At 48.3% G+C, this 27,906-nt stretch overlaps 1 protein-coding gene across 1 annotated transcript; it reads right to left on the minus strand.

The window, feature by feature from the left end:
* Nucleotides 1–691: 691 nt before the first annotated feature.
* Nucleotides 692–13,250, minus strand: csrnp1b (cysteine-serine-rich nuclear protein 1b). Its single transcript, XM_062559230.1, has 5 exons — nucleotides 12,904–13,250; nucleotides 6,524–6,719; nucleotides 4,506–4,765; nucleotides 4,100–4,396; nucleotides 692–3,969 (listed from the first exon to the last, which is right to left on the minus strand). Exons 2-5 carry the CDS (start codon nucleotides 6,699–6,701, stop codon nucleotides 2,977–2,979), a joined length of 1,728 nt encoding a protein of 575 aa, XP_062415214.1. The 5' UTR covers nucleotides 6,702–6,719; nucleotides 12,904–13,250; the 3' UTR covers nucleotides 692–2,976.
* Nucleotides 13,251–27,906: the final 14,656 nt, after the last annotated feature.

A 27,906-nucleotide genomic window follows, 5' to 3' on the forward strand; every position in this document is an offset into this window, starting at 1 on the left:
GCAGTGGTTCATGTTTGGACTAAACACCATGCTTGCAACTAGTCTGTATATGGGGCCACGTTTAAAGGGCCACAGTTCCAGGGTCACTGGGACAACAAAAGTAAGATGAAACATTCGTAAGAACGTTTTCATCGTCCAATGTTTTGATGGTGATTGAGTAGAAACACCAAAGAAACTGGGCCTACATTAGGTTTGGTCTTAAGTGGCAAACCAGCATGGCAATAAAGCTTTCTTTTAATGTACGCACATCAAAGAAAACCTAAAAGAATTCCTTTAAGATCTACATAAAGACTTAAAAAGAGCCACATGTTCTTAACGTTGGCCATTTTGAGCTATATGCAGTCACTGATGCAACATTTCCGTCTTGTCTGGGATTTCTCGCCATAGGTTTGTGTCGATAGTCATGCAGGAGGCTACCACATGACATCAGTGTTTTTTTCCCTTAACCATGGAGACCAAAAGCCACAGAAGAATTCCAGTGGTTTGTAAAAAAAATAAAAAATTCCAAAAGAATCTACTGCCTGTAATGCTATAGAAAATATACAGATTTTTGTAGGAAAGAACAGGAAACCACTAAACATGATTTCCCCTTGGAAAGTCTCCTTAAAATATCCATAAGATAAATAAAAGAGGGACATTTGCTTAACTGCACCATGGTTTCGCTCTAACAAATCAGCATGTGACAAACAAAAGCATTTAGAAAATGTTTTTTTTATTATTATTTGGAGGGAGAGGCTGTCAAAATGGCTTAGATGAAAGAGACTGTTTTTTTTTTAACAGCAGGTTAAAGTGTGAATATGTAAAAAATAAAGCAGCTTTGTTTGCTCTGCAGGACCATTCAAGCAGAAATATGTACAACACAAAAGGCAAAAAGTAAGACACGTTCTCTGAAAATAAAATTAAAAAAAGCTGTACTGTAATACATACATTGATAAACACTCACTGTTGCCATTTCTTCATGAAAGTTGATGTTTTATACAAGAGAAACAAACGTTTGCTTGCATTAATCAGTGCCCTCTTCTTGGCGTTAGAACATATACCGGATGGATTAAAAAAGTAATTTAAAAAAAAAGGCAAAAAGCGAATAATACATTTCCAACGTGCACTCTGCACTTTTTCAAAGTATACAATTAATCAGAACAGGTTTTTAAACAGGATCTGCATGCATAATTTCTAAAGGGTCCAGAAAGGCTGTTGAAACAGCTGTAGAAAGGGTGCGATATGTACATCAACTCTCTAGTGTCCTCAACTGTTCACACTGCTGACAGATTCACCTTTGAAAGGTCTTGTTCTTTTAGGAATGAGGCTTCATTTTGTTAGGGTTCATATGTGCAATAAAAATTGTATAATATATTCAGTTTTTTTGCACAAGAACCCTTTACATGTGATATTTAGTACATAATGTAACCCAAGTCACAGACTTCCAAGCAATTCAGAGTACAATCAAATTGATCTTTGCAATTTATTTAGTTTTAGTGGCATTTCTAAGATATCCAACCATAAGACTGCCTATTAAAAATATTTCAGAATGCTAGAGCGAAGTATACATTTCTCTATAATTCATATATTACAAAGGTTGTCCCAGATTGAAAATGACTAATTTTGCTTTCTTAATAAAATATTCAATTTGTAAGTGATTAGAATTCTTTTTTTCAACCTACATAAATTAGTTACAAAATATTAGTGTATTTTTCTATGGTTATATTATTAGGCAGCGATACAATAGACCCATAATTTAGCTTCAGTGATTAGGGAGATTCCACAGTTCTCAGTCCCAACGCTTAAATGGAAGCACTGTGCACACGCCATTGGAAGGCATGGCTCCCCTGATAAGCAGGCACATCCAGTAAACTTCACAACACCCAATTTTATTGCTAAAATGTCTTAAATTAAATAGCAAATGAAATTATGGTGTAATAAGTTATTTAAAAAAAAAAAAAAAAAGTTAAATGCAAAAGATAATAGATATTAAATACTTTTTGTTGGACTTGTGGTCCCAATTTCCATAGCACTGAATATGAAATGGGTGAAAAAAAAAAAAAGGAAAGAAGATTGCACTTTAAGGTAACAATAGACCACAGTGCTTCTTGTGTGAAAGTAGGCTTTTATCTGAAATAAATAGAATAAAATCATGAAGGAAATAACTTAAAAACAAAAAGAAAAATAGACAATACAAGCTACAGCTTTGAATGATATGAGCGTTATTTCTAGTTACCTGGCTCATAAATACGAAACTCCATAATTTAGCGTTTAACTGTTGAATCGATCCCATACAACCACAACGATGCCTATTCAAACATCACTATTTTCACAGATAAAGTGCTGATCGAGGAGCTTTCAGAGGGATTTTTTTCATTTTTTGTACCATACAAGACCCTTTGGAGAGATCTCGAAGAGAATGAGTCCACTAGCTTCAGGATTCAGCACACGGAGGACCCTATAGTCGAGTCATCTGGGCGGAAGCCCAAAAGGAGGAAAACACCAACAGGACTTTGTTGTGATTGGACTCAGGTTTCCTACGAAGGCCGTCACAGCAATGGTCACCATACATTGCCTCCAAAAGCTAGAAAGCTAGAAATAAAATTCCCTGAGGTGCACATTCAGCTGTGTTGAGATTCCCGACCGGGCCCCACTTAAGGTTGATTCCTGTTTAGCATATGGTTGCTGATCTTGGTTTGGTTAAAAGAGCTTTCTTAGGAACTGAGAGCCATCATTGGTTTCTATAGGCCTGGTCAAATTGATCTCGGTTTTTGCATCTTTTTACTTTTAACACTGGCTGCCATCTCACACAGCAATAATCCCAAACTGCTTTGCTAACGTTTGAAGGCGGGTCTGGAATTTGAACATTTATTAGGCAAGATGGAAATCACAGCTTCCTCCAAAATACCACGTTGACATTGACTTTTTTATGTGCATATTCGGTCCCATTCTTTCCTTGCACAGTCCACACATTTATTTTTTTCTCCCCCCGTCTTGTCAAACTTTGACCGACTCCATCACAGACAATTTCATGGCTTCCTCCAACAGCTGATTGTCCGTAAATGTGGCAGGGGGTTCTGGAACGGATTCGGAAAGGCCAATCAGCGACTCCAGGAGGCAGGTCCCGGGGTCGCTCGCCGGAGGCAGGCTGGGGTAACTGGGAAACTGATACTGGAAAAAGTTGTCCATGTGTTCGTACTCCTTGAGGGAGTTGTAGAGCGAGCTGGGCCCCAAGCAGGGGAAACCGTCAAAGAACTCCAGGTCCGATTCCGAGGAGAGGCTCAGGTCCATGTTGTAGCTCGCCGAGCGGTCGACGGTCGGCGACGGCGTGCGCGGCACGCCGCCGCCGCCGTGGAACAGGCCGTTTCCCTGGTTGGCGTTCTCGTCCAAAAGTTCTGAGATTGTCGTGGCTCGATTGTCCGTGTGATCGTCCAATAGGGTGGCTTCTATGTTGTCATTCTCGTCGGCAAAGTCCACCATGCTGAAGCTACCAAAAGCCTCCGTGCACGGCGGCTGCTGCTGCTGTTGTTGTTGTTGTTGTTCCTGCCGCTGATCCGGGCAGCAAAGACCTTTGCGGTCCCTCCCTTCCCGGCAACTTCTCGACCCGCTGCCCGCGTCGCTGAAACTCAAAATGCGGCTCAGGCCCTTCTCGTCCACGTCCAGCCGGGTGAGGTGCTCACACTGGCCCTCGCCTCCCTCAGAGTCGTCGCTCTGACCGGAAGAGTCCGATAGGTCCGTCATATCGCTGCTGCAGCTGTTGTCGCCGGGCGCCGCCAGTTCGGAGCTGAAGGGGAAGGACGGCAGCGCCGACAAGGCGGTCGGGTTCTCCTCCTCCGTGCTCGACTGCTCCTCCAGCCTCTTCTCCAGCTCCAGCTTCATAATGGTGTGGATGTAGTGCGTCTGCACCCTGGTGGAGTTAAACTCAATGCGGCCTCCCGTGTTCCCGCAGCCGTCTTTGGTGCAGCCACATGGGAACGAGGAATGATCCATCTGTTGGGGCGGGTAGAAGGGTGAAGTTAATCGTGACGTACGGACAACAAGTCTCGATCGCATTAGGATTTGGAGCCCTCATTGGTACGCCGCGGTTGGGTTGCCGTTTCTTTGGGGGGAGGGGGCTTACCTGACACTTGATGCCGGCGAGGCTGCAGCTACACGTCTCTGGCTCGCAAAAGCCCTGGCAGTCGCAACCGCAGTTCTCCCTGGAGATTCTCAGCTCATGCAGTTGCCTCTTCTCCTCCTTGTCAATCTTCTTCACGCCGGCCGCTTTGAGCAGCGCGTAGCGGCGCTTGGGCGGGTGCGGCTGGAGGAAGTAGCCCTCGTCCAAATTGGCCCCACCGATGTCAATGTCCTGCTCCGGGATGTCGTCCACGGTCATGCGCTCCGCCTCCTCATTCTCTTGGGTTCCATTCTTGGTCAGCTGGAGAGACAGTCACATGAGTGGTTGTTGCGTCGAACGCGTTGTATCAGAGACCGGGGAAGTTTTTACGTGACGATGTGACACACACTTGAGGTGCAACTTTGCTCACCTTCAGCTTGAGAGCCTCCAGCTTTTCGTATCGGAGCCTGTTGAGGAACTTTTCCCTGCGCAGGAGCCGCTGCTCCACAGCGAACTCGGCCAGCGTGTAGGTGCGAAGCGCGCTGTGCCGCTGCATCATGCCCAGGGTGCATCCCCCGCGGCTGGGAACACTGGTGAAGCCCTGGCACCGGGGGAAGAAGAACACCGTCACCTGGTCAAAGGTCACGTTCCCACGCCGCACTCTCTTGGATTTCTTGAGGATGGATGTTGCTGTAGACGCAGAAGGAGAGGGTTTAGAATACATTTTGTCCATGGGGGAGGATGGTGTTCTGAGCAACACCCTTGCTTTCGTGCCACTAGATGGCATAGTGACACGCCATGTCAAGTCTAAACCCACTGAACGGACTGTAAAAGGACACCCCACGGATTCATTGCCCTAACCTTAACCAAGCCTTATCATGTACTCAATTAAAAAGACACCGCCAACAGGAGTTCCACAGACTCACATCCTGTAAAGTGAAACCTAAACTAATAAGAAACCACCCAACCTCATGTCTTCTCGTCCCAGTGTTCGACAGACAGCACCCAGCCCTGGAATTTCCCAGTGGTGGCCAACACAGAGGAGGAAACAGGGCTGCCAGTTTCACAAATGGGCGAGTAAATGCTCGGGGCTTCCGGAAGGGGCGGAGGATGGAAGTGGCACTCCCAGGACAGGGGGGAAAAAAACCAACAACAACTGCCCACACAGGTCTCAATGCAAGCTCACACTCCCTACATGCAGCCCAGGAGCTAAGCAGTGAAAAGGTCATTGCTCTGTTAAAGATATTCAGCACAAGCTACGAGGTATCTTTCCATTCTCCGATAAATACAGTTATTCAAGCTTTATTGTAATATAAACTTCCTCAGGCCAATGAATATTAAACATAACTTTTGAGCTTGTAAGACAACAACTATTTACTGCAGAGAGTTTTTTTTCTCATGAAGCAGGAAAGGATGCCAATACTGACATGTGTTGAGCATTACACTTTGTGGTGGCAAATTCCTTGCACATTCCTGTTTTGTCAGCCACCTCTCTCTCTCTCCCCCCTAGGGACACACCCTGAACCATTGACCTTAAATGGAAAAATATGTTTACTTGGTGCAATAATTCAGGAGGTAGAAAAGCCAACCTTTTATCCCAATGCAGGTACAGACAATGGCCCACCCATTTCATCTTAACCTGCCGCTGGGGGCGACACAGATGAAACCGACTGCCAGTTCCATTTCCCATCCATCAAATCCAGTCAGGCTTATGACACCAACAGGAGACAAATGATACCCTCTCAGCCGCCTCTAAATGGGAGGGCTTTACTGGCTGTTTCTTCCCCCCCCCCCCTTTCACTTCACAATGGCAGGCAACTTTCTGTCCAACACAAACACCGGATTATATGGGGTTGCACAATCTGCGTCTCTAAATGGGTCTGCGTGCCTTCCTTTCTTGATTGTCCTTTTTTTCTTCAGTATCCCTTCACCCAGCCTCTTTCAGCACCTGTGCTGGGTGCATGCCCGGGCTTCAGACAAGGCGCTGTGTGTTCCCAGCCTTGGCAACCTGCCACGCTCCCCCCCCCTCCCCCCACCTAAACCGTTCTGCCCTTCTCCCCTAAAATCCAGCCTTGAACCCCGGGGCCGTCCTTCAGGGGACCGGCCCCGGGAAAAAAAAGCACCCGGAAGCTGCTCGACAGACACCTTTTCAAGGAAAGGCGAGGCGCCGTCCGTCAATAACGCTCCGAGAAGAAGCTGGAGAGGGAGAGCCGTTTCGGCAGCTTTAGGGCATGAAATCACAAGGGGTATTCATTGCAGATGTCTGAAATCATATCTGTGAAATGTTTCATAGGCTGCGAGCAGCCTAAATTCCTAAACCACCTCGCTTTTATGGGTTTGTTATCAGAGCCTCGGCAGGGCAGTAAAAACAAGGCGAAAGAACGCATTAGAAAGCATGTTTCCATCAGCTCTTCCTGTGATTTATCGCCGCCAGAAGAGAACACTCACTGTTGAAATGTGTTGCCGGGGAGCTGGGGTTGCTGGGAGTGGAATCCAGGGTGTCCGAGTAGCAGCTCTCCCCCGCCGAGTCCCATCCTGAGCCGGCGGCGGAGGAGAAGGAGGAGGGTGAGGAGTACCATGGGTCCTCACCCACCTCCTCAAACTTCCTCTTGAGCAGCCCACTCATGGCGTCAGCGCGAACAATCTGCAGGAAAGAGCGGAGGGAGGGGATGTTAGCAGATGGTGCACACTTTTGAAAAAACAAAAAAAGAAATCGGGGTTGTTTCATGGAACACACACACATACACACAAACAGGCCATCTACAGCGTTACTGGAATGATGCGGGTCCTGTGCTCAGCCCTACCGAGGCTGTGGGCGTCCCAATCTCGTGCTGCACTCAGCTGAGAGTGGAAGTTAGCCATAGCACAGGAAGCAATCAATCAGGCCTATTTCGCATAAGGCAACAATTACTGGACCCTTTTCCCCTCTTCGAAATCCCATCAGCTCAGCGAATGCATTGATTACAGAGAAGAACCAAGCAGAGAGGTGACAATGATTCAGACATTGATTCATTTCAATCATTCCCTTCATGCAGCACCATCAAATACGAGGGCCAAAGCCGGGGGGCACATTCTCACATCGTCCCGTTTGATGTGTTTGGATGGCACTGGTGGTAAATATGTACAGCTATGCATATCCAAGATGCTTTATTATGCAACTGCAGCATGCAGAGCTCCCTTGAGAGGGGCTGCTGGTTCAGCGATAAAAACAATCAATCCTTTGAGAGAGAGAGAGAGAGAGAGAGAAAGACAGGCAGGCAGACCGAGGCATGGAGGAAAAGATCATCACGAGGAGAGAGAACGCTATTCGCCCTTCTAATCTTCAAAACCATTATAGCGCTAACACCTGTAAAACCTCTACTACGCGCGAGCTCCATGAATATCTTTAGTAAAAAAAAAAGGTTTCAGTCAATGAATGATGCCCTCACAGCTCAGCCAAATCACATCAGCATTTTCCAGGAAAAGCACAGGAACCACAGACAAGAAAAACAAACGGGTCGAATGAGACGGGAGGTTTACTGCTGCTGGTGTGTTTTACCGTTCTGGGATATTAACGCGTCACGCCGCCCTGACAAACAACAGACAACCTTCTGCACGTCTTCTGGGAAAAAACGGCGCCGACGACCGCCAGGCAAGGCGGGTCATCGTCGCGGCCCGGGGGGGAGGGGGGGGGTGAGCGGGCCCCCTGCTAGCTTAGACAAGGAGGGACAGAGGATGAGGAAGTGAGGGGGCAAGGCGGAGACAAGACAAAACTGGGCTCAATTCCAGCGCAGTCACTCCCTGTAATAACGTGGAATGGAAAAAGAAATGCGGCTGGTACTTTGAAGAGGTCATCTCACCATCAGACTGTGAACTGTCTTTTGGAATATTGGGTAAATCCCTTCCAGCTGCTGCAGCTCGAGCACGTAATCGATTTGGGGATATTTTTTGTACTCACACGTTGTTGTTTTTTGGCTTGATATAAATCAAGCTTAACTTAATAATCAGGCTGATCTGGCTCAGACGCACAGGTACCAAGCTGCCGGACCAACGGGGCCTCATCGGTCACCACTACTTCGAGGAAAACTCTGACTGTGTCAAAAGGCAGGGCCCGCAACCCGCATGCCTCGTGTGTGACATCGCGATGTTATGTAAGCGTCGGCAATCGAACGCCTGAGCAGGTACGCCGAGTAGGGAGTCATTTTCGAGCATTGCAACAGGGAGCAATCATGCAAAACCGGTCTCGCATTTTGACGAGGGTGAAACAAAAGTGCAAGAGGCGGACACCTTTGAACAGGCAGTGGAGGCAGCGGTGCAGCGGTATAGGGGGCTGTTGTTATTGCCGCAGTCAGATATCATTGTCCCCAGTGAACGTATGATGAATGAATCACCTTGCAATAGGTCAAGTTGGCTCATGCCGTCCCTGCACGTAGAAAAAGGCATCCTTTGCATTGAGACCACATCAGCGTTTCTTACAGTCCCCAAAGAGAAAGCCTCTCGCTCGATACCGATGCGTCAACTTACTCGAGCAGGAAAAAAAATCGCCAACTGCCTTTCACAGCTACTAATATTATCGCATCTGCCCTGAAACCATTTAGAAGCACCTGGGCGCAGCGTCTGTTGTCTGATCACTGATCAGACAACAAGTGTTGGAAACGCCAACGTGGGGATGAGAAAAGAGGGGCGCACATGGGTTCACCTTGCATTTTTCACTAACAAAACCCCAATTCCCTGAGAAAACAAAAAAAACGAAAACAAAAGCCGCGAGGCATCCCCAGGGGAGTGCATAGCGCCAGCTAAGCAAAGTCTTTTTAATTAAAAGCTGCAGTGAGGCAGAAGGGGAGGAGAGGGAGAAGGGAAAGGGGGGGATCGGGGGGGGGGCAGTGGTGTCAGAACTGGGTCATTGTCTCTTGACTGCAGTCTACCTGACACATTGATTTGTTAATCCTGTTCAACGGGCAGAAACAATGGCGAGAGGTTAATCCCGGCGAGGGGGACGGCTTGTAGTCAATCTGGAGCTTCTCAGCCGCGGCGCCCACGGGACGAGCCCAAAAGAGCAGCGCCACGGAACAAGGGACTCGGGGGCTAAAACGGAGACAACAATCGCGCAATTACTCGTTTTGCAAGAGCGTGGAGGGAAAAGGGGGTAAAAAAAAAAAAAAAAAAGATGAAAGAGGAATTGAGGGGCCGGCTCGGCAAGAAAGAAAGCAGAGCCTATGAACGCCCGCCCCAAGCGCAGAGTGGATGTGATCGGACAGCCGAGCCAGAGAGGGAGCACAGCATGTTTTCAACGCGCACTAAATTATGCATCACTGTCATTCCATCAACCACACGCGGGCAGGCAGATAAAAGGACGCATCCGCCGAGGTGCTCCCTAGCCAGTTGTCACAGAGTTGGGAAGATAAATCTCTGGCGAGGAGATTTGTCACCAGAAAGCACCACACAGCTCGAGTCAGACGCACAACTATGTCAGTCGAATGGGATTATCTTGATATGCGCCGCTGCAGCCTGTTAATACCAATTCAGAATCCCAATTTATAGCCATTTTATCTGCAGACAGCTCCTCAAGTTCTTATTGAGGCCTCTTAAAATGATTCCGACTGTGGAGGTTGAATCCCATCACTCGTTAGGAACATTAAACAGCAATTAACATTGCTACCACTTTAGCTCAAAAGAAGTGGGTGGAATTATCCCTTTTATTTCCCATGACAACAAACACAAGTTGACAAATTGCATTCATTTTTAGAAATGATCACAAGCAACAACAAAAAAAACAGAAAAACTACAAAGGGTCAGGGGGAGTTTGTGTGTTCAGGCCTAAGCTGACACTGACTCCTAATGCAAAGCGGGACAACTCACGGTTGACTTTGCCCCCTTGCGCCGCCAAGTAGGTGGGAGGGACAAGTCGCACTAAACTCAGCCGGCACCACAGCGTTTTACATGGTGCTCTGGCAACCCTGTGTGTGCGGTGCCTGAATTACTGACTGGCTGAGTTGAGTGCTCATAAAATGTGATAATGATGAACCTGGGAGTCTTCCTGTGTGTGTGTGTGCGCGCACAGGAGCGTGCCTGGGCAGGCCGCCGCCTCTTGGTTTGCCATGCACCTCTCACTTCCAGCTGCTGTCACGGAGAAGACAGGGGCTAATTGATCAGTGCAATCAAGGTGGCGGCGGCGGCGGGCGGCGGGCTGGATTCCAGCCCGCGCACAGCTGGGGGAACACTGGCTCCTTTCTTAAAACTCAGCTGTTGCTCAGAAGCAGCGCTCCACCTGCTGGAACAAAGCAGCGAGGGCTCCTGTTTTCTGCTCTGTGAGCCCTGTTGTTCTCCCTGAAGCCCCAGAGCTTGTTGTGACTGCGCCACATAAACATTCTGTTCCCAGCCGCCCCGACCCAGCGGCACAGTGTGATTCGAAGAAAAAAAAAAAAACGGGGAGAGGTAGCCGGGAAGAAGGAGAAAGGATCGTACAAAACAAATAAATAATGTTCGTGTCTCCAGGCCGCAGGAATTCCATTCTGGCCGCGCCACTCTCGCTGTGCTGCTGAGAGAAGAACACGGGCTCTATCCAACCCAGATGTGTTTTCCACTGCTAAACCACTGGAAAGTCCTGCTCCCATAAGGCAGCAGTGCGAGCTACCTCCGCTGGCCACACCTGCCAGGGTATTAGCTTGCACATGGACCTCACATGCCCTCAGCTGTCATTAATCTGTTATGCAGGCATGCGACGGTGGTTTTACTGAAGCTGTAATGCAGAGAGAGGTCGTGGAGTGACTCCTGGGAAACGTATAGGCTGAAAGTAACACAAAAATGCAGCTGGGATTTTTTTCTTCTTCTATTGATCGGAAACTGCTGTGAGTACCAAAAACGCAGCGTTCAGGAAAATCGGAAGAAAACTCCCTTTTTATAACAGTAAACATGCCGCTTTGAATGTGTGTGTGTGTCTGTGGGTGTGTGTGTGTGTTCTTGTGGAGGAAGAGAGGAGGAGGGGAGGGGGGGGGGGGGGGGGGGGGGTGCTTCTGGGTTCAGGGGTTGTGCTCCAGTCTGGGACACTTGCAGTATGGAATGCTGGGGAGAGGACAAAAGCAGATGGGAGCTCTCCAGCGCTGCGAGGAAGACCGTCGGCAGACTGCATGCCCCCCCCACCCCCCTCCCCTCCCCTCCCCGCCCCCCAGTCACCGTCCCCTCTCACGTCTCCAGGCACAAAGGCATGGGTGGGGGGGGGCCCTCCATCCCCGCGTGACCAAAGCGAGGCGGGGGCACATGCTACCTTGTCTGAACCCGGCGCCGCTGCTGCATCCTGGGACGGACACCGAAAGTGTGTACGTGAGCTTCCTGGGGGTTGTGAAACGCACACTGCGGTGCACAGGAAGTGGCCATCCAGATCATCTGCACTGACAGCTGCAGGCCCCACAAGGCTGGCGAGCACAGAATCCGTACGATGGAGAGGAAGGGGAGTCAGGAGGTATGGATGGTAATTGTCATATAGCTGAAAATTCCTCCAAATATCCCAAAGACCGTTTCGTAGCTTCATGCCGTTGAAGATGCAGGCTATACATTGTGTTCAAAAACGTGAGATCCATTTTTAAATCATGAGATGAAGAGTTATTCAACATCCCCTGCACATTCCTGGGACATGCACACCGCATGCAATGCACAGCAGCAAGTGCTATATATCCTCCCCTCTGTAAACAAAGGAGCATTCAGCTCGCTGTAGCCTATTTCCAGAAAACAGGATTTCTAAAAAGATCCGGGTGAGGTCGCGCTAGAGACGATGTCATTGATTCAGCCGCTCTATCAAACATACAGAGTCTAGCTGTGTAGAAAAAAGGAGCCCCAGATAATAGTGTGATTACAGCGTCTAACGGGAATAAGCATCATCTGGTAAACAAACAAACAAACAGACAAACGCATCCGCTGCTTTTCCGTTTCCATCAGAGCATGTTCACGTTTGACTGCTTGTGTACACAGAACCGTTTGCTGCTGAAAATTATTCAAACAATGAAGACACTCAACATTCCGTTTCTGCACCTGGCTCGCGGCGCAAACGCTACAAAAAAAAAAAAAAATCAATCATTAAATGTAGCCGAACGTGCGGATCGTCAGGCCGTGTGGCATGAGACCCGATCATTCCTCATGATTAATGCTAATTCTAATGACAGCGGCCCTGTCAGCTGAGTGTGTGTGTGTGTGCGTCTGTGTGTGTGTGTGTGTGCGCGCGTGCGTGATTGTGTGCGCGCGCGGGCGCTTCAGATAAAGAGCCTTCAGGAGTCGCTCTACTTACAAAAAGGCGCACCAGCAGCGCCGAGGTGAACAAGAACAACTCCACACAAAGCCGACCTCCTCTCAACAGTTCACACACGAAATGAATCCACAGCCCGAAACCCACTCGCGTAACGCGGAGCACGACCCCTCCCGCGGTGAGCCGGGGAAGTTTCTAAATACCCGATTAATCAGCGGTTGATCGATCGATCGATCGATCGATACGCGGGTGAAGCGGTTTGTTGGAATCTCGCCCAAATCAATACACGGTTCCGTTCCCTTCGCGAGGCAGATCGTGAGCTCACCTGCGCGCAAAACCAGCCGCGAAAAGCCCAATTAGTTCACTCACTCGCCACCGCGTCGCTCCATATTCACGATACAGCTCGGCAGTAAGTTCAACGACCAAAAGTGTGTTTCCACGGAATCCAGCCGAGACACCTTCCCGATCGATCCGTGACACCGCGTCGCTTCGTTTAAAGCACTCCGACACAAAGAGGGACACCGCTCAAACTACTTGAGGCGAAACGCGTCAACAACAAAAAAAAAAAAAACATTTTGTCCAATCAGCCCCACATGCAGCCTTCTGTACTCACCACCAATTCGGGTATCCGATCACCATCGGGGACTAAACAGCGTTGGGTAGACAGCCGATTGAGGAGGGAGGGTGGGGGGGTGGATAACGCGTGGAAGTAATCCACCCCAAAAGAAGAAAAAAAAAAGAAGGAATAAATACAGCGCTTTATCCCCGCGTAACAAGGCTGCTCTCGGTGCTATTGTCCGGGTTGTTCTCGCTGCGCCGCACGGGGCTCCGTACCAGCTGAAGCGCTTCCCTTGTCTGTGGCAGACTGTGCCGAGAAGCGCAGCCTTGTTCGTCAGTGGAAAACTCCCTCCTGACTGGCGTCTGGTCTGACGCAGGCGGTGACACGGGGAGGCTGCCCACGCTGCTTCCTGCCCGTCCTGCGTACTGCGCCCGCGTACCTGCGCGAGGACACGCATATGGCCGGCTATTGTGCTGCGATGATATTAATAGTGAGATGTGTGGTTTTAAAAAATAAATAAATTAAAATAGTCACACATGAGCCATTAAGGAGCCTCTGGTGGTGAGTTCGTGAACAGAGAGATGGGTGGGTAGATAGATAGATAGATCGATAGATAGATAGATAAGCTGATGGGTTATTGATAAGTGGTTTTAACAGAACAGACACGATACGCTCAATGTTGTCTGGAAATAATGTTCCGAACTGACAGCAAGTGGGATTTCAGTGACTGTTGTACTTTATAAACCACGTTAAGAGGACCCCTGATTATTTTTGAGCTGACTAAAAGGTCTTCAGAAGATGGACCACATCTTCTCGATCAGTGATGAGGGAGGTGTTGTGATGCTGGGATGCTCAGCGTTATTTCCAGTTAAAGGGAAACGCCGACTAAGCTGGAATTAAATGACGAAACTAAATGACTCACTTTCGTCTTCACGGAACTCATGAGTGAAATTCCTTTTCAAAGGAAGCCACTCATTTTATCATAACACTGATGTACATGCCTGACCTCCACTGATTATTTTAATTTAATTAGCTTTGCACTACAATAGTTCATTTTATTAGTAGTTTTAAAAAACTACTTGAATTCACAAATGAGCTCTCTGGTTGATACTAATGACAACTTTCTGGTGTGTTTAACCCTTACAAAAAGAACATGTTTAAATGACAGTTTGAGGTTGAGGACCAGAGTTTGGGTCACCAGCACCAAGGACAAAAAAATACTTTAAAATGATGGAGAGGGGTCTGAATTTGACCATGTCTCCGACATTTGGGGAGAGGGCTCCTAGAGCTGTGTACACAGAGGTATGCTAATTGTCTCCTGCTAATAGAGGGCCCTATTGTCACTACCCTGTTGAGCCCGGGGGCCCCGTTTAGGACCTCCCCCTCATAGCATAACCAGCACATCAAGCTAAACGACAGCAGACACAGCTCCATTAGTGCTCATGGAGCTCACAGTTTTGGTTTGGTCAAGTTATCTTTTCCAAAGTTTACGAGTGATACATAATGACATTTGCATTGTAAAATTAGCACGTGAAAAGAGTGAATGACTTTGTGACGAGATAACAGACACGGCCATGCAACCTTTTACAATCTAAATGCAAAATGTGAGAAAAACCTGCTGATAACAACAAACAGAGGAGGTAATGTGTGTGATGTGCCCAAAGGAATATAAGTAAATGTCAAAGAGGGGGGCGTTTGGACATTAAACACGTGTGTGTTTTCACATTGAAGCCAGATTCTGACTGATAAGTGAACAATATGTTGGTTAAAAGAGATACCTCTAATGTTTTCTTTAGGTTTGTAAAGGGTCAATGCAAACATTTCCCCATTAATACTACTAGTGTAATCCATGTCCTCACATACTGTACCATTCAAAACACGTGGCAGCCTTTGGATCGCTGCTAATTGAACCAAATGCGATTAAAGGGGAAATTGGAAGGGAAAAAAAGAGTGATTCCTATTTTTTTTGTACAGATTATAACAATCTGGTCACTTTCACTCCTTCTAAAACATCTCTTAAATTTGCCTGAAGGCAGGACAGGGCAACACAACAATGTGCTCAGTAAATAACGAGTGGTGAAGTACACAATCACGCGACACTGTCATCCGCATTCCGCCCCGACAACAGATCCAATACCTCCGCTTGGGCTTTTGTTTTGGTGTGTCTAAGGTGTGCAGTGGGAGGAGGCGAGGTCCGCGTGACGCGTCCATGCCCCAGCGCGAGCCGGAGAGAGAGAGAGTCTGAATATCCAGACGGACTCCACCCAATTAGCCTCCCTGTCGCCCTGCGACTCTCTAAAGTCACAACAACAAACAATGAACCACACGCGGCGGCCCTGCAGGAAGAAACCGGCCGGTCACATGGGCACCAGCCTCGGCCCTGTTATTGAGGAATTTGAGAAGAAGAAGAAGAAGAAGAAGAAAAAAAATGAAACGACTGATAATCACTGACTTTTAACAATTAACCCTCTGTTCAGACATCCTGCCTCACTCTGACTGGTCTGTGGGTTTTTGGTTGGTTTGGCAGACTAATTATAGCAGCAGCGTTAGCAAACAGCTCATCGCTGACAGGTTCGGCAAAGCTGTTTTGATGGCCGCGCGTTACGTAAGGTTGTGGTATAGCACAAAGGCCTGTTGTGAGTTCTGCTGCTGTTTTTTTTTTTTTTCATGAAGTGTCCTTCACGAAGTCTCTTGAGATAAACAGGAAATGTCTTGGCGGAGGAGCTCATGCTTTTTAATGTTGCCCTTTGAAGTCCTCCGTCAGGGCCGTCGTTTCCCTTTCTGATAAACAAAGAAAAGTTCCAGGGAACAGTGAGACGCACATATGTTCACTCGCTCCTCAAAGGGAAACAGTTGTATGTGTGTGTGTGTGTGTGGTGGGGGGGGGTTGCGAGTGCCAAAGCCACTGAATCAGGCCTGAATACATTAAGGCCACTCTCTTTAAAAGTGTGCCAGAGAGTTCATGGTGGAAGACGCCCCTTCCAAAAGCACAATAATGGGCTTCAATGCTTTCCATCTGCGGAGGGAGAAAGGCCTGTGACTGCTCGTGCTGTGTGGAGTGGGCTCAACTACATATATTATATACATATATATATATATACTGTATATATCTATGGCCATCACAACGGAACGCAAAAGGGCTCGCAAAGGTAAGGGGCGGAACGCCAAAGTCATTGAGATACAGATTTTTTTTTTTTAAATGTCAGCTGACAATTAGAAAGCTTCTCCCAGAACCCCCCCCCCCCCCTCCCCCCAACAACTCCGGTGTTGTTAGAGGTAGAGAAGTGTCCCCTGGAGGAGAGACGGCCCGATGTTGTTGCTGTGGTGGTCAGACCGCGGCAGACGGACAAAACAAGGCTTGGAGGGGCAGCAGGGAGGGGAGGGGGGGGGGGGGGGGGGGGGGGGGGGCACTGATTGATAGCTCCAGCTGTCCCAGAGGAGAGGAACACGGGCAGACAGCTGGTCACCTGTAGCCCCAGACAGGACCGTGATAGGCATTGTGTTTCACTGCAGAGGGCAACCAGTGCACTGCACGGTTCAGAGGAGTGTTCATGACAGCCGAGGAAACTAATCAATTCAATATTTAAAGAAATAAAAGAGCACTTTGAGGAAATAGATTCAGCGGAGGAAAGCACGCTAGGAGCTAATTTACTGGACTTTAAGCAGTAATTCAACGCTTAAGTGTTTGGTTAAAAAGACTCGAAGCACCTGGTCGTCTTCCAAATGGCAAAGCAGTGCTTTTAAATCAGCACGTTCCACCGGACGGTTTCGTAGCGAACGGCCGTTGTTCGACACAAGTTACGCGAGTGGGAGAAAAGAAGAAGAGGAGATGAGCTCACCCATGCACGGGGATTAATCCAGAAGCAAGAGGGAGAGAGAAAGAAGAAAAGAGACACCCTCCCCCCTCTCGCAGCCAGCCAGCCAGCCAGCCAGCCAGCCAATCAGCACGCAGATGAGCTGGTTTACTTGGAGACCAAAGAATCTGTGTGTGTAGCGATATGACATCATCAGCCGCCCATTAAAGGAGAGGTCACTTCTTCCTCTCTTCCCCTTTTCCTCCACCTACGAGGGATGAGGGAGGACGTGTGATGTTTTCTAAGAACGTCGGGAAGAACAAAGGCTCCACGGTCAACGGTACGGCCTGTTGTCATTGTGCCTCCTGGGATTGTCTCTGAGCCGCTTCTGAGGTGATGTTCATGAGTTCGGTGTTGAGACAAATTTTTCTTTTTTTGTTTGTCGCCCCGCAAACACACCGAGACAAGAAATGTTCACTGTTCAGTGCTTCCGTTCATTCACTGACGAGCCAGCTTTATGTTTGGTATGCCCCCCCCCCCCCCCCCCCCCCATACAGTATGCGTGATCTTTTTGCTTCTTGCGCTATAGGGGGGAGAAAGCTGCCACTTTGTGTTTTGTTTACTTGGCAGCGTGAGGGCCGCCTGACTGATGCATTCTGGATCGTTTCTCCCAGGACGTTTGTTCGATGTTTTATTCATCGCTGCGATGTGCTATAGACTTCCCCCTGACATAATGTTATTGATTGCCTAATAGACTATAAAAAGAATAGCTTCACTCAAGGCATCAAGACTTTAGAGTACCTTCATTTTTTTAAATGGATAATTCGACTTCCAAAGGTAGGGCTTCAAAAAACAATTAAAACATCGATTACTCTTCTGAATTCCTTTGTCTATTAACTAATAAATTGTTATGCTCTGTGAAATGTTAGGAAATAGTGAAACATTTCTGCATAAACCAACAGTCCAAATGCCAAAAGAGTGTCATTATCTAAGCACATGACAAAGAGTGACCCTGCTGTGAGAATAATTGGTTAATTAATTAGTTGATTGCGAGAAAAGGAATCGGCTGCGAAAAAAAGAAAACTTGCACCTCATTCTTTTTGAAGTGAATATTTGCTCCTTTTCAGAATTTGAAGATATTTTGGTTTTGGTTGACAAAACAAGACAAATGAATATGTCAACTCAAATTAAAAGGGTTTTCCAAATTGTGTAATTGTCTCCGAATCTGGAATAATAATGAAACAAAAGGTGGGGGGGGGGGTGGAACAGTGATTGATATCACACTGACACAATGATCCATTAATGAATCAATTGTTTCAGCTCGAGAAAAAATGAATCAATGAAGAAGAATAAATTAACACAACACACAAAAAAAAAGCATATTGTAACTGAACATGATCTGCTCAGTGTCCCAGGAAGGGCTCCCCTGCTACGGACCACCGCAGTCACACTGCCCCGTTATCCAGAACCCCCCCTCCGGGCCTGGATCCTGCGGTCGGGCCGTCTTCTCGGTGCCCGTGGAACCGCTGCCCGGGTGCTCGGGCGGGGGGGGGGGGGGGGCGGCGATGTCGTCGGCTCACTCGTCCTACGAGGTTTCACAAGAAGCCTGGCGCCCTATCGCCCAGAAATCAACACGTGGCGTACAGCGGGCAGCGCGGGGCGGACATCTTTGTTGAGATGAGCGCCATGCAGCAAAAGTGAAATTCACCCCCCCCCCCCCCCCCCCCCGTCTGCTTATTTTCCTTTCGGTGCAGCACTTCCTCATCGAAATGTTTACTATGCGGCACGCGTGCTTTTCAGAGAAGAGACGGAGGAGGAGGAGGAGGAGGAGGCCTCCCTCCGATGACGATGAAGAGCCCAAAACGGGTCGGGTCACGCGCGCTGGTGTGACCTCACATCTACGTGTACACCATGTAGATGCAAATCATACGTGTAAGTTTTACTTTCACTTCATCAGTACATCTGACCGGTGTCAGTGTTATTTACAGAGATGATTTACAGAAAAACCAATTGGCTTCTGACAAAAAAAAAAAAAAAAAGGGGCGAAGCCGTTTCTCGGCAACGAATAGGGAGAATGGTCTCGGTTGTGATGATGGAAGTCCCTCAACGCGTCACACTGACACATGGAGAAGGAAACCACACACCGCCGGGTTTCCTGTGACAAACTGAGCACTTCCTCTTTTTTTTTCTTTTTTTTTCTTCTCTGCTTGTCTGTGTAACAATTTCAGAGCAAGCAGTACATCACAAAGGCGTCGGGGAGAAACTGAGCCGGTTTACTGGAACTTCCAGCGAAAGCAACCTCCTAACAACTCGTACGCAGCAAGACAGCTGGGAAATCAGAACTTACTTTGGTCTATTTGGTCTATTTCTGTTCATGGTTGAATGTGAGTACCTTGTGCTTTGTACTAGTTTTACCAAATCTCAGCTTTTAGCTCTTCAGCGGGTTTGTTGTCAGCAAACAAAATCACCCCGTGGCGTGTAATGAGTGGCATTTTTTCACTTTAGGGGGATGGAGGACATTACGGCGCTGGTAATGGGGGGAAACGGCAGGGGAGGAGCAGGTGGGGGGTGGCCGGGGGTGGGGGGGGGGGCTTGGAGTTGCTGAGGCTCGGAGAATCTGCATCACAGCGTGCCGCCGTTACCACGGCTACGGGCACAAGCGGGCCAAATCGAGGTGCCGGGCCGACAACAACAGCGAGGCCCAATTAAGAGACCCGGGGAGAGGGAAGATAATGAAATCCAGCCCCCGGACTGACGCGGGTTAAACTAAATGAGTCCACAGTCGCTTCGTGCTGACAGAAAGTGGAGCGGGTGGATGTCGGGACACGAGAAGTGGTCACAGACAGTTTTATGGACTGACAGACGGAGTACGTCTCGATGGTATTTCATCACTTGCTTACTTTACCACAGCTTCCCCTCCTCTTACACACACGCTATTTCCTCCCTATTCTCTCTCGCTCCATTTGAGCTCTTTTGTTTTGTTCCATCTGTATCTCTCTCTTAATCTTACACACACTTCCTCCAATACACACACATATATATATATATATATATATATATATATATATAAACTGCAGCTTCAACCTGTGGGAGAGCTGGGGCAGAATGTCCTGAGAATGTGAGAAGAGGGACAAGTAGCGCGTGTTTACCGAGCACTACTGTCCACACATCCGTTTCACAATGGCCCCATTGAGGGTGGGCCCAGGTTAAAGCCTATTTAAAAGGCTTGTTTAACACTGAGGAGAGGGGCCGCATACCCGAACCGCAGGGAAGGGAAGGTGGGGGGAGGGAGAGGGATTCACAGCGGCCTCCTCGCCCTCCACCAGCAGCTTCTTCTTCAAAAGCAGAGTTTGTGTTGTCCTGACAATTCACTTTATCTTTTTTTTTTTTCTTCTCTCACTGGACCTTTTTTGCCCCCCCCCCCCCAAATGTGTTTCTTCAAATTTTTGGCACTTTGTGGCTGTGTGCACGTGTGAGCGCGCTCCCCGAGGCTCGAGTTGAACGGAGGACAGGGGCCAACGGGAAGGGAGAGGACGGAGTGGGAGTAAAAGTACGTTTTCTTCTTCTTCTTCTTCTTCTTTTAGGATTTAGGAGGGAAAAGCAGGATGGATGGGCAGAGAAGGGGAGGACAGAGCGAGCCAGGACCTCAGGGGCCTCCCACCTTTTCCCGCCTTTCTCTCCCTCCTCATGTGAAGGACAAGTCCGCCCCCCCCCCGGACCCCCATTAATCACTGGAGCAGGTCTCTCTCTCTCTCTCTCTCTCTCTCTCTCCGGACACAGAAGACCCCACACGCCGAACCACGCAGCGCACGCTCATGAAACAAACAAACATCGTTGAGAGGTACACAGGGGGTACGCATTATCACTTAAAAAAAATGTTTCCAGCAGAGAGGACCGAGGGAGGAATGCCAAATAGTTTGGAGTCGCACCAAGACGGCCGCCTTGAAATGGTTTAGCATTTTAGTCAGTGGATTTGTTCCTTTAGCGTATCGCGGACTTGATGTTTAAAACATTAAAGTGCCCTTATATTGGGGGCGCCAAAAATAGCGCACTATCCCCTTTGGTGTAAGAAAGAGAAACATTATCTGATCTGATTAAGGAAGAAAGCTAATAGCCAAAGATGACTGTCGCGTCCAGAGGAATTCAGATCCAGTGCTTGGACGTGCAGGAGATACCACGCATTATCCCGCAATTTAAGCACGTGAGGTTTTCCAGGTCATTTGGTGGAGAAATCCCTGCAGAAATTCTATTTCCATCGATTGCCTTGAGCGCGAGTCCATGTGTACACAGTCCGTCCACAGTAGGAGGCGAGGAAAGGACACGGCTGAGGTCATCCCCTATGTTGAGACTACAGGCTCCTCTTACCCCCCCGAGACGCACTGCGTTAAAAAAAAAAATCGACCTAACACAATTCATTGAATCCGCACGTGCAGTTGCGAAATAGAACAGAAGAAAAAAAAAAAAGATTGCGTCATTGGGGAGGGGATTATACTGAAAAAAGAATACACCAGACGAGTTACTGTTACTAATTATATAACCATAAAATGATATAAATAAATAAGTTATAAATCTATGAAAACATGGACAATATTACTAAATATTACAGCATTTTCTTTTGGTTTAAGAAAAAAAATCAGCTATTTCCTAAGTCAGTTATTCTCTGCATGGCACGATAAAACCAACGGCCCTCCCCTCGACAGAGCCTTACATTCCTAACTCATGTATCCACCGTGCAGAAACAGTCCCTTTCAGCCTTAGGATGTGTGGCAGGATTCAAACCACCGAATATGCAGAACAGGCAGAACAACAAAAAGGAAATTGGATTGATTGATAGCACAATCTGCAGGTGGAGGAGGCAGAGGAGCAGTAAAGTCAGTTGTCTGGCATACGAAGAGACAATCATCTGTGTGGGTACGTGTGTGTGTGTGTGTGTGTGTGTGTGAGTGAGTTGCTGTCTTCCTCCTCCTCCTCCTCCTCCTCCTCCACTCTGCCTCCCAGACATCCCCCCTCTCGTACCTAATCCCAGCCCAGCCACCATAATTTACTGCCCCGCCGGTAACTAGCCCTCGACAGGGAGGAGATGTGGAAGAGAAGCAGGGGCGCAGGAGCCAGAGGGAGACTGAGGGTCAACAGCGATATCGAGCACATAAACCCCCCCCCCCCCCCTGTGTAATGAGCAATATTTGTGTACCGGGGAGGAAGGTCGCGGGGGTGAAACGGAGAGAGGCAGCGCCACGTCACACACGCAGACACCCGACGTATTAGTGAAGAGTGAGAAGTGAAGAGTGAAGAGTGAAGAGGAGCTCACGTGTCACGGCCGACGTAAACTGAAAAAAAAGACGACACATGCAAATATTTTCATTGGTTGTTTGGCTGATTGTGTAGCGTTTTTAATGCTGTCTGACGCCCAAATGCGCCGCTGCTGCCGTGTTGCTTACAAAAGGAGATTTCTGATCGTAATGAGACTAATCTAGATAAGCGGAGATGAAAATGAAAACAACAAAAAAACGCCATACGCCAAAGGGACCATTTGTTCCCTTCTGAATCATTTTCCCATTCATGTGTCATGGCGCAATCAATGTGTTCATCCGGCTAACAGAGTTACTTTTTTTTGTCTTGTTTAAAATCCTGCATGCGTGTGGCTGCACATGCGCAAAGAACGATCACCAATCCTGTGCATACTTCTGTCTCTGATGTCACGGGACCAAATGCACACAACCAAGTGAATCCAATCAGGGCCGAGCAGGCTGACCTCAGCCCGTGTAAACATGTTTTCAGAAGGAGTGTTTTTTCACGGAAAAGCTGAGCCTTTGTGGAGAGATTAAGGCAGCAGATCGTTGTGGTGTTTTTTTGTTTTTTTGTTGAGGTTTTAATGCACATTGTGGCTACTTTAATCATCTCAGTCCTAACATGACATCACACCGGCGCACTCCACACACGCATCCGGGCGGGCCTCCGGGGGCCCCGTCTCGCCCCCTCGGCTCATCCTCTGGATGCGAAAGCCCCGCTGGGATTGGCCTGAAACGTAAGCTCCCTCTCTAACTGATGGGGGGGGGGGGGGGGGGGGGCCTCAGGAACGTGTTGAGTGATGATTAAACGCTGGACGAGGAGCCCCCCCCCCCGTCATTGAGCGGGCATCACACCTCCAGGTGCTGTTAATCATCTCAACAGTACTTCATCCCGCGCATCTCCATCCGTCCGGGCCACGAATCCCTCAACAGTTGTCAGAGTAATGACTGTCATGCCGCCGATGACAAAAGGGTCTCTGTGGTGAGAACGGGCGGCGCTAATGACCCGATGCTCCAATTAATTAAACGCGGTGTCTATTTATTCGTCACTTCCTGCCGTCGATTCTTCGCTGGATCAGGTGCTGCGGTTCCAGGTGTCCGATGGGAAAGCGAATGAGTCTCCATTTAAAACCCGGCGCGCTTTTCCTGACATCAGCAAACACGGAGCAGTAAATAAACAAAATATTTAGCTTGTAAATCTATTATGATCTAATTACAAACAATTTGGAAATCCTTCACAAACCATTTACTCAGTTTGCCCAGTGCACTAGAGCAGCTGAACGGCTGAACTGGTTTCTCTGCGTTTGTTTCTAGAAACTTGTGACCCACATCCAATCGGTCTAAATTCAACAACATTGGCTTTTTAGATAAGAGGAGGCATTACAGAATAACATGTTTCCCTTCTGTCTGATTAATGCATCAGTGACAGATGCTGAGGGGATTAGGTCTAGATTAGTATCCTTTCCATCAACTCTGCTTTCCTCTGATGGCCACGCTGCCTCTCCAATGCTCCTCTTTAAGAAACAAACTCAATCAGCTGCCCCCTTTTGTTTTTGCATGTTTTTTTTTATACTAAGCAATTGTTTTTTTTTTTTGATCAAATACGTCTTGTAGACTAGATTATTTTTTCCACTTTCACAAATTGACTGCTTGACCTCATTTCAGACTTTCCTGCGGCCGTTTGATCGCTTTCAATCCACCGCGCTCTTGTTTTTCAAAGCATGACTCATCCTTTCACCTTTATTAACCCGGACTTAACATGGCGTGGAGAGCTTCCGTGGCGTTTTTTTTCGGCGGCTGTTGAGTAACCCGGCGATAAAAAAAATTAAGAAGCCATCAGCAAACTGTCCCCCCACATCGTTGGAAAGAACACCAAGACCTCAGTGAAGTGCGTGTGAGGCGGCGTGGCGGGACCGGGGGTGTGTCTCTCCGTCTCTGACACAGGTGACTTGTTGGTTTCTCTCGGCGTTTCCCCTGAAACCGCGTTGACAAAAGCAGATGTCCTGCGGGGCAGGGCCTGCTGCATAATGACAAAGGATTAAAACCGGGCTGATTCCCACACCGTACGGCCCAGTGTGTTGGTCCACTCCCCCTTTTTAGTCCCGATCTGTGGACTCTGCAGGGCTGAGCGAGATCAGCTGTAGGAGCGTAAGCCTCACAGCAGTAAAGATGGGTCCTAATCGGTGAGGAATGATTTTGATTCGGGGGGCGATGATTCGGGGTTTGTCAGGCTGATTGATAGAGTCCTGAAACAACTCGTCTGAGTATCACAGCACTGTTTTGTGCTTTGAAAAGAAGAAGAAAACAGGCAAAACATCAAAAAGGATCTGGAAATTGGGGAAAACTGGTTATTTGCTATCTTGCAGAGTGGGACGAGAAGATTGATAACGCTCTCAAATAGATTAAATGCGGCCTGTTAGCTCGGCATTAAGAGCGGACACAAGGTGAAACCGTTAGCCTGCCTCCAAAAATATGTGTTTCCTCCTCTTATTTTCAGATGTTTCAGTTACACAAACACGAGCAGCCCCCACACATCCCTGTTTGCGTTTAAAAGGGCACATTTTTAAGTTGCTTTTGGACTTGCAGGCTCCACCGGATCGCGTCACAGAGCAGAACTGACTTGAGTTCAACCGCTCAAGGAACGGCGCTAAAATCGAGTCCCGAAAAAGGACATGTACAAACTCGAAACAAACGGAAAACAATCCCCGCACGACAACCTACCATTTGAAATCAAAACAAAGTTTTGGTTTTATTCCTTAAATACAGAGGCAACGTTGGACGCGCACTGCTTTGTTTCTGGTGGATGATTCGCGCACCAAAACCTGGCACCGACTGTCCTCGGTGTGTGTGTGTGTGTGTGTGTGTGTGTGTGTGTGTGTGTCTCAATGCAGACCTACTGACTCCTGCAGTTTTGTGGATCACCCAAAATAACACAGTGTGTTTGTCATTTCAGGGATAATGTAGCTGGCTGGAGAAAAAAAAAAAAAAAAAAAGAAATGAAAAGGAGAGCGGAGCGGCGAGGCAAACAATTAGAGGGCCCGTTCTCTCCGGCTTGGTGAACAGGAGGCGCGGCCCGCTGGTTTTTTTTTTTCTTTTCGCTGGGTTCGGGGCTCGCTCGGCCCACAGTGTAATAATCGACTGGCAGACTGCCTCACTGTAAAGAGAGAGCTTGGCACAGCCCGGAGTTGAGAGCAGGACACGCTCTCTCTCTCTCTCTCTCTCTCTCTCTCTCGCTCTCTCTCTCTCTCTCTCTCTCTCGCTCTCTCTCTCTCTCGACCTCCTCAAACGCAAAAAAAAAAAGGTAGTTTGAAAAAACGAGGGATCCGTTTACAGGGTCTTGACTTCTTCGTCGGCCCTTTTTCTATTCCTGACCTACCGATGGCGAAATGTTCCCGATACACGAGTGTGTGCACCGCATTTGATGAGGAAAAGTGTCCCGACAATCCCTGTCTTTGTTTGCTGTAAACGACGGCACTCACCTGTGACTGCAGCGGCGTTGGCAGCCTTCCAGAGGCGCGCGCTTGCGTGTGTGTGTGTGTGTGTGTGTGCGTGCGTGTTTGTGCATGTGCGACTAAGTGTACAAAAGACAGAGACAGGGCCAGTCATGGCGCCTGTGCACCGGTTTGCCTATTTCCACACCGTCTGGGCCCCGGAGGAGGATTTGCAGGCCAGATAGGATTAGGCTCCCTCTCTTTGCACAACAGCGATGGGGATGAGGAGCCCGCAGAGCTCAGGCGCACTCCAAAGCCCCCATTAATACACAGCAAGCAGATGAGTACCTCACACAGCTGAGCCCACTCGGCCCATGTTTGGTTGTCAGCGCTCGGCTGCTGTGCCGCCGGTCGATTACGGCTCGGGGGCCAGCGAGCCCCGGTGGAAAGTCCACAGAATGCCCCAATTATCGGGGACATCTGCGTTTGATCAGTCCAAAAAAAAAAAAAAAGAATCCTTTCGTACCTGTAATCCTGGTTGTGATGTCGTCACGGCACTTAATAAATGTAGGGGGGGGGGGAAACTGTCATTTGACAGAATTGGATTATTTAATCACGATAAAATGCTTTACAGTATCACGTGTCATTACGCCTCACGATTAGTCACCCATTCACGCGCGTCAATGCCACTGCATTCCCATCATTCATTTCACTTTTCACAGTTTAATTACTTCCTATATGACACACACACATACACACACACACACGCTAAGTGATTAATGACCATAAACGCTCTCACGTCCCCTGATTATCTAACGAAAAACTGCCAGCTTGAACAGTCCCCAGTGGGTAGAACAAGACCAGTCCCCCCCCCCTCCCCCCACCCGTCTCTTTCCTTCTGTTAACATACATGGAGAAGGTCCCATAAGTGAAGGGTCCTCCCTGCGCTGTGAGGGCTCAGAGGGCCCTAATCACATTAAGACAAGCCACTTAGATAGAACTGCAATCTATCAGGGAGCTAGGACCCTCCAGATAAGGGAGCATCAGTGGTCCCTTGCTTCACTTTGATCCCCCCCCCCCCCCCCCCCCACCCCCCACCCCTGTACAGCTACACGTCTTCATGCTGGAATGTTCTGCTTACTTCATCAGCAGTTACGCACATACTGATTGGTGGGTCATTTGTGGAATGGGAAATGTCCTCCCATTAGCTATCATAACTGTCTCCGTCCGTCCCATCTCATCCTGTAGTCTCTTCCTCTCAGCTTGGTCTTTTTTTCCACCTCCTGCGGAGCGTATTGATCCCCCCCCCCCCCCCCCCCCCCCCCCTCCTTCCCCCCCCCCGGCTGAGGCTCAGCGTACAGAACAGGAAGTCAAAAGAAGACAAAATGCTACACTAGACACACGCTGTCGTTTTAATGTCAGCGGGAATGTGAATCAGGATCACTGCGTCGTCCTTTCTCTTAAACGAACTCATTTTTTTTATAAGGAGTAATTCAACGGTATCTCAAATCGTGCTTTTAAACAAACAGCAACGTGTGACGGAGGGGGGGGGGGGGGGGGAGACTGGGTGAGCACGGCATGGACAGCGAGGTGTCGAGTCTAACCAGCCGTGAGAAGCTGCTGTCAGACTTCTCTTCTCAGTCTGGGTACCTGTGGTTGCGCCGTCTGTTCTCCTAAAAATCACATTGAATTATATATTTCTCGAGAGATTTAAGCTAAAGTAAATAAACCAGATGGTTTTACTCCTTAGACTAAAGCAGTTTTTTTTTTTTGTCAACCGCATGTGTCAAATTATTTTTAAACTGCAATTCCCTGAAAATGTCATTGAGTGCAGTTTAGTTGCATGTGAAATTATGAGGGAAGTAATTGTGTTGGGGAGGGCCAACACTTGAACATCGTCATGTTGCTTATTGCGATCAGCGCTTCTGCTTGTCATCCCTAAATGTCCTGCTAAGCTCTGGATATAGCAACGTAATCGGTAATTTAGAACTTAAATATTCTGCAAAATGCTTAATTGTGAACTTTTACAATTTCCCACAATTTCAATTCTCAGGAACCCGTCCAGCGCCAAACAGCAGACAAACAACGTTAGCTTAGCTGCTTCCTGCTCTGTGTCTGCTGGACATGTGACCACTCCCAGATTAACACGTCAACTTAAAGCCCATCATTTGGCGACGTTGTCTTTACGGCCTTTTGTCTGAATAGATCCCTTTTACTGTATGCAATTTTGGTCTTGAATGGCGTGAACACGTCTTAAATCTGCCCCCCCCCTCCCCAAAAAAAAGTCCTATTCGTCCACAGCCAAACCCCGAATTTCTTGCCATCAAATGACTCGGTGGCTTGCAGAGTGCTGATGCACAGGATTCTCATTGATTCGAAGACGAAGGAGATTGAAACGCAGCCAGACTGAGACTCCTTCCCCCCCCCATCTGTTCTGCTGTTTGAAGATTATAACAAACCAGCCTTTGGACAGCGAGGACATCGTTGACGAAGGTGTGGTTGTCTTCGTTGCCTCATTTCGGAGCTTCCCCGCACTCTGTCTGT

The sequence above is a fragment of the Pungitius pungitius genome, chromosome 19 (assembly GCF_949316345.1).
Source record: "Pungitius pungitius chromosome 19, fPunPun2.1, whole genome shotgun sequence".
NCBI lineage: Eukaryota > Metazoa > Chordata > Actinopteri > Perciformes > Gasterosteidae > Pungitius > Pungitius pungitius.

Excerpts from the sequence above, each read along its gene's own strand:
- csrnp1b (XM_062559230.1), bottom strand. The coding sequence starts at position 6,701 with ATGAGTGGGCTGCTCAAGAGGAAGTTTGAGGAGGTGGGTGAGGACCCA. Across the intron at positions 4,397-4,505 it reads TGGAGGCTCTCAAGCTGAAG|CTGACCAAGAATGGAACCCA; the intron begins GTGAGCAAAGTT and ends CTGTCTCTCCAG. Across the intron at positions 3,970-4,099 it reads TCGCCGGCATCAAGTGTCAG|ATGGATCATTCCTCGTTCCC; the intron begins GTAAGCCCCCTC and ends CCGCCCCAACAG.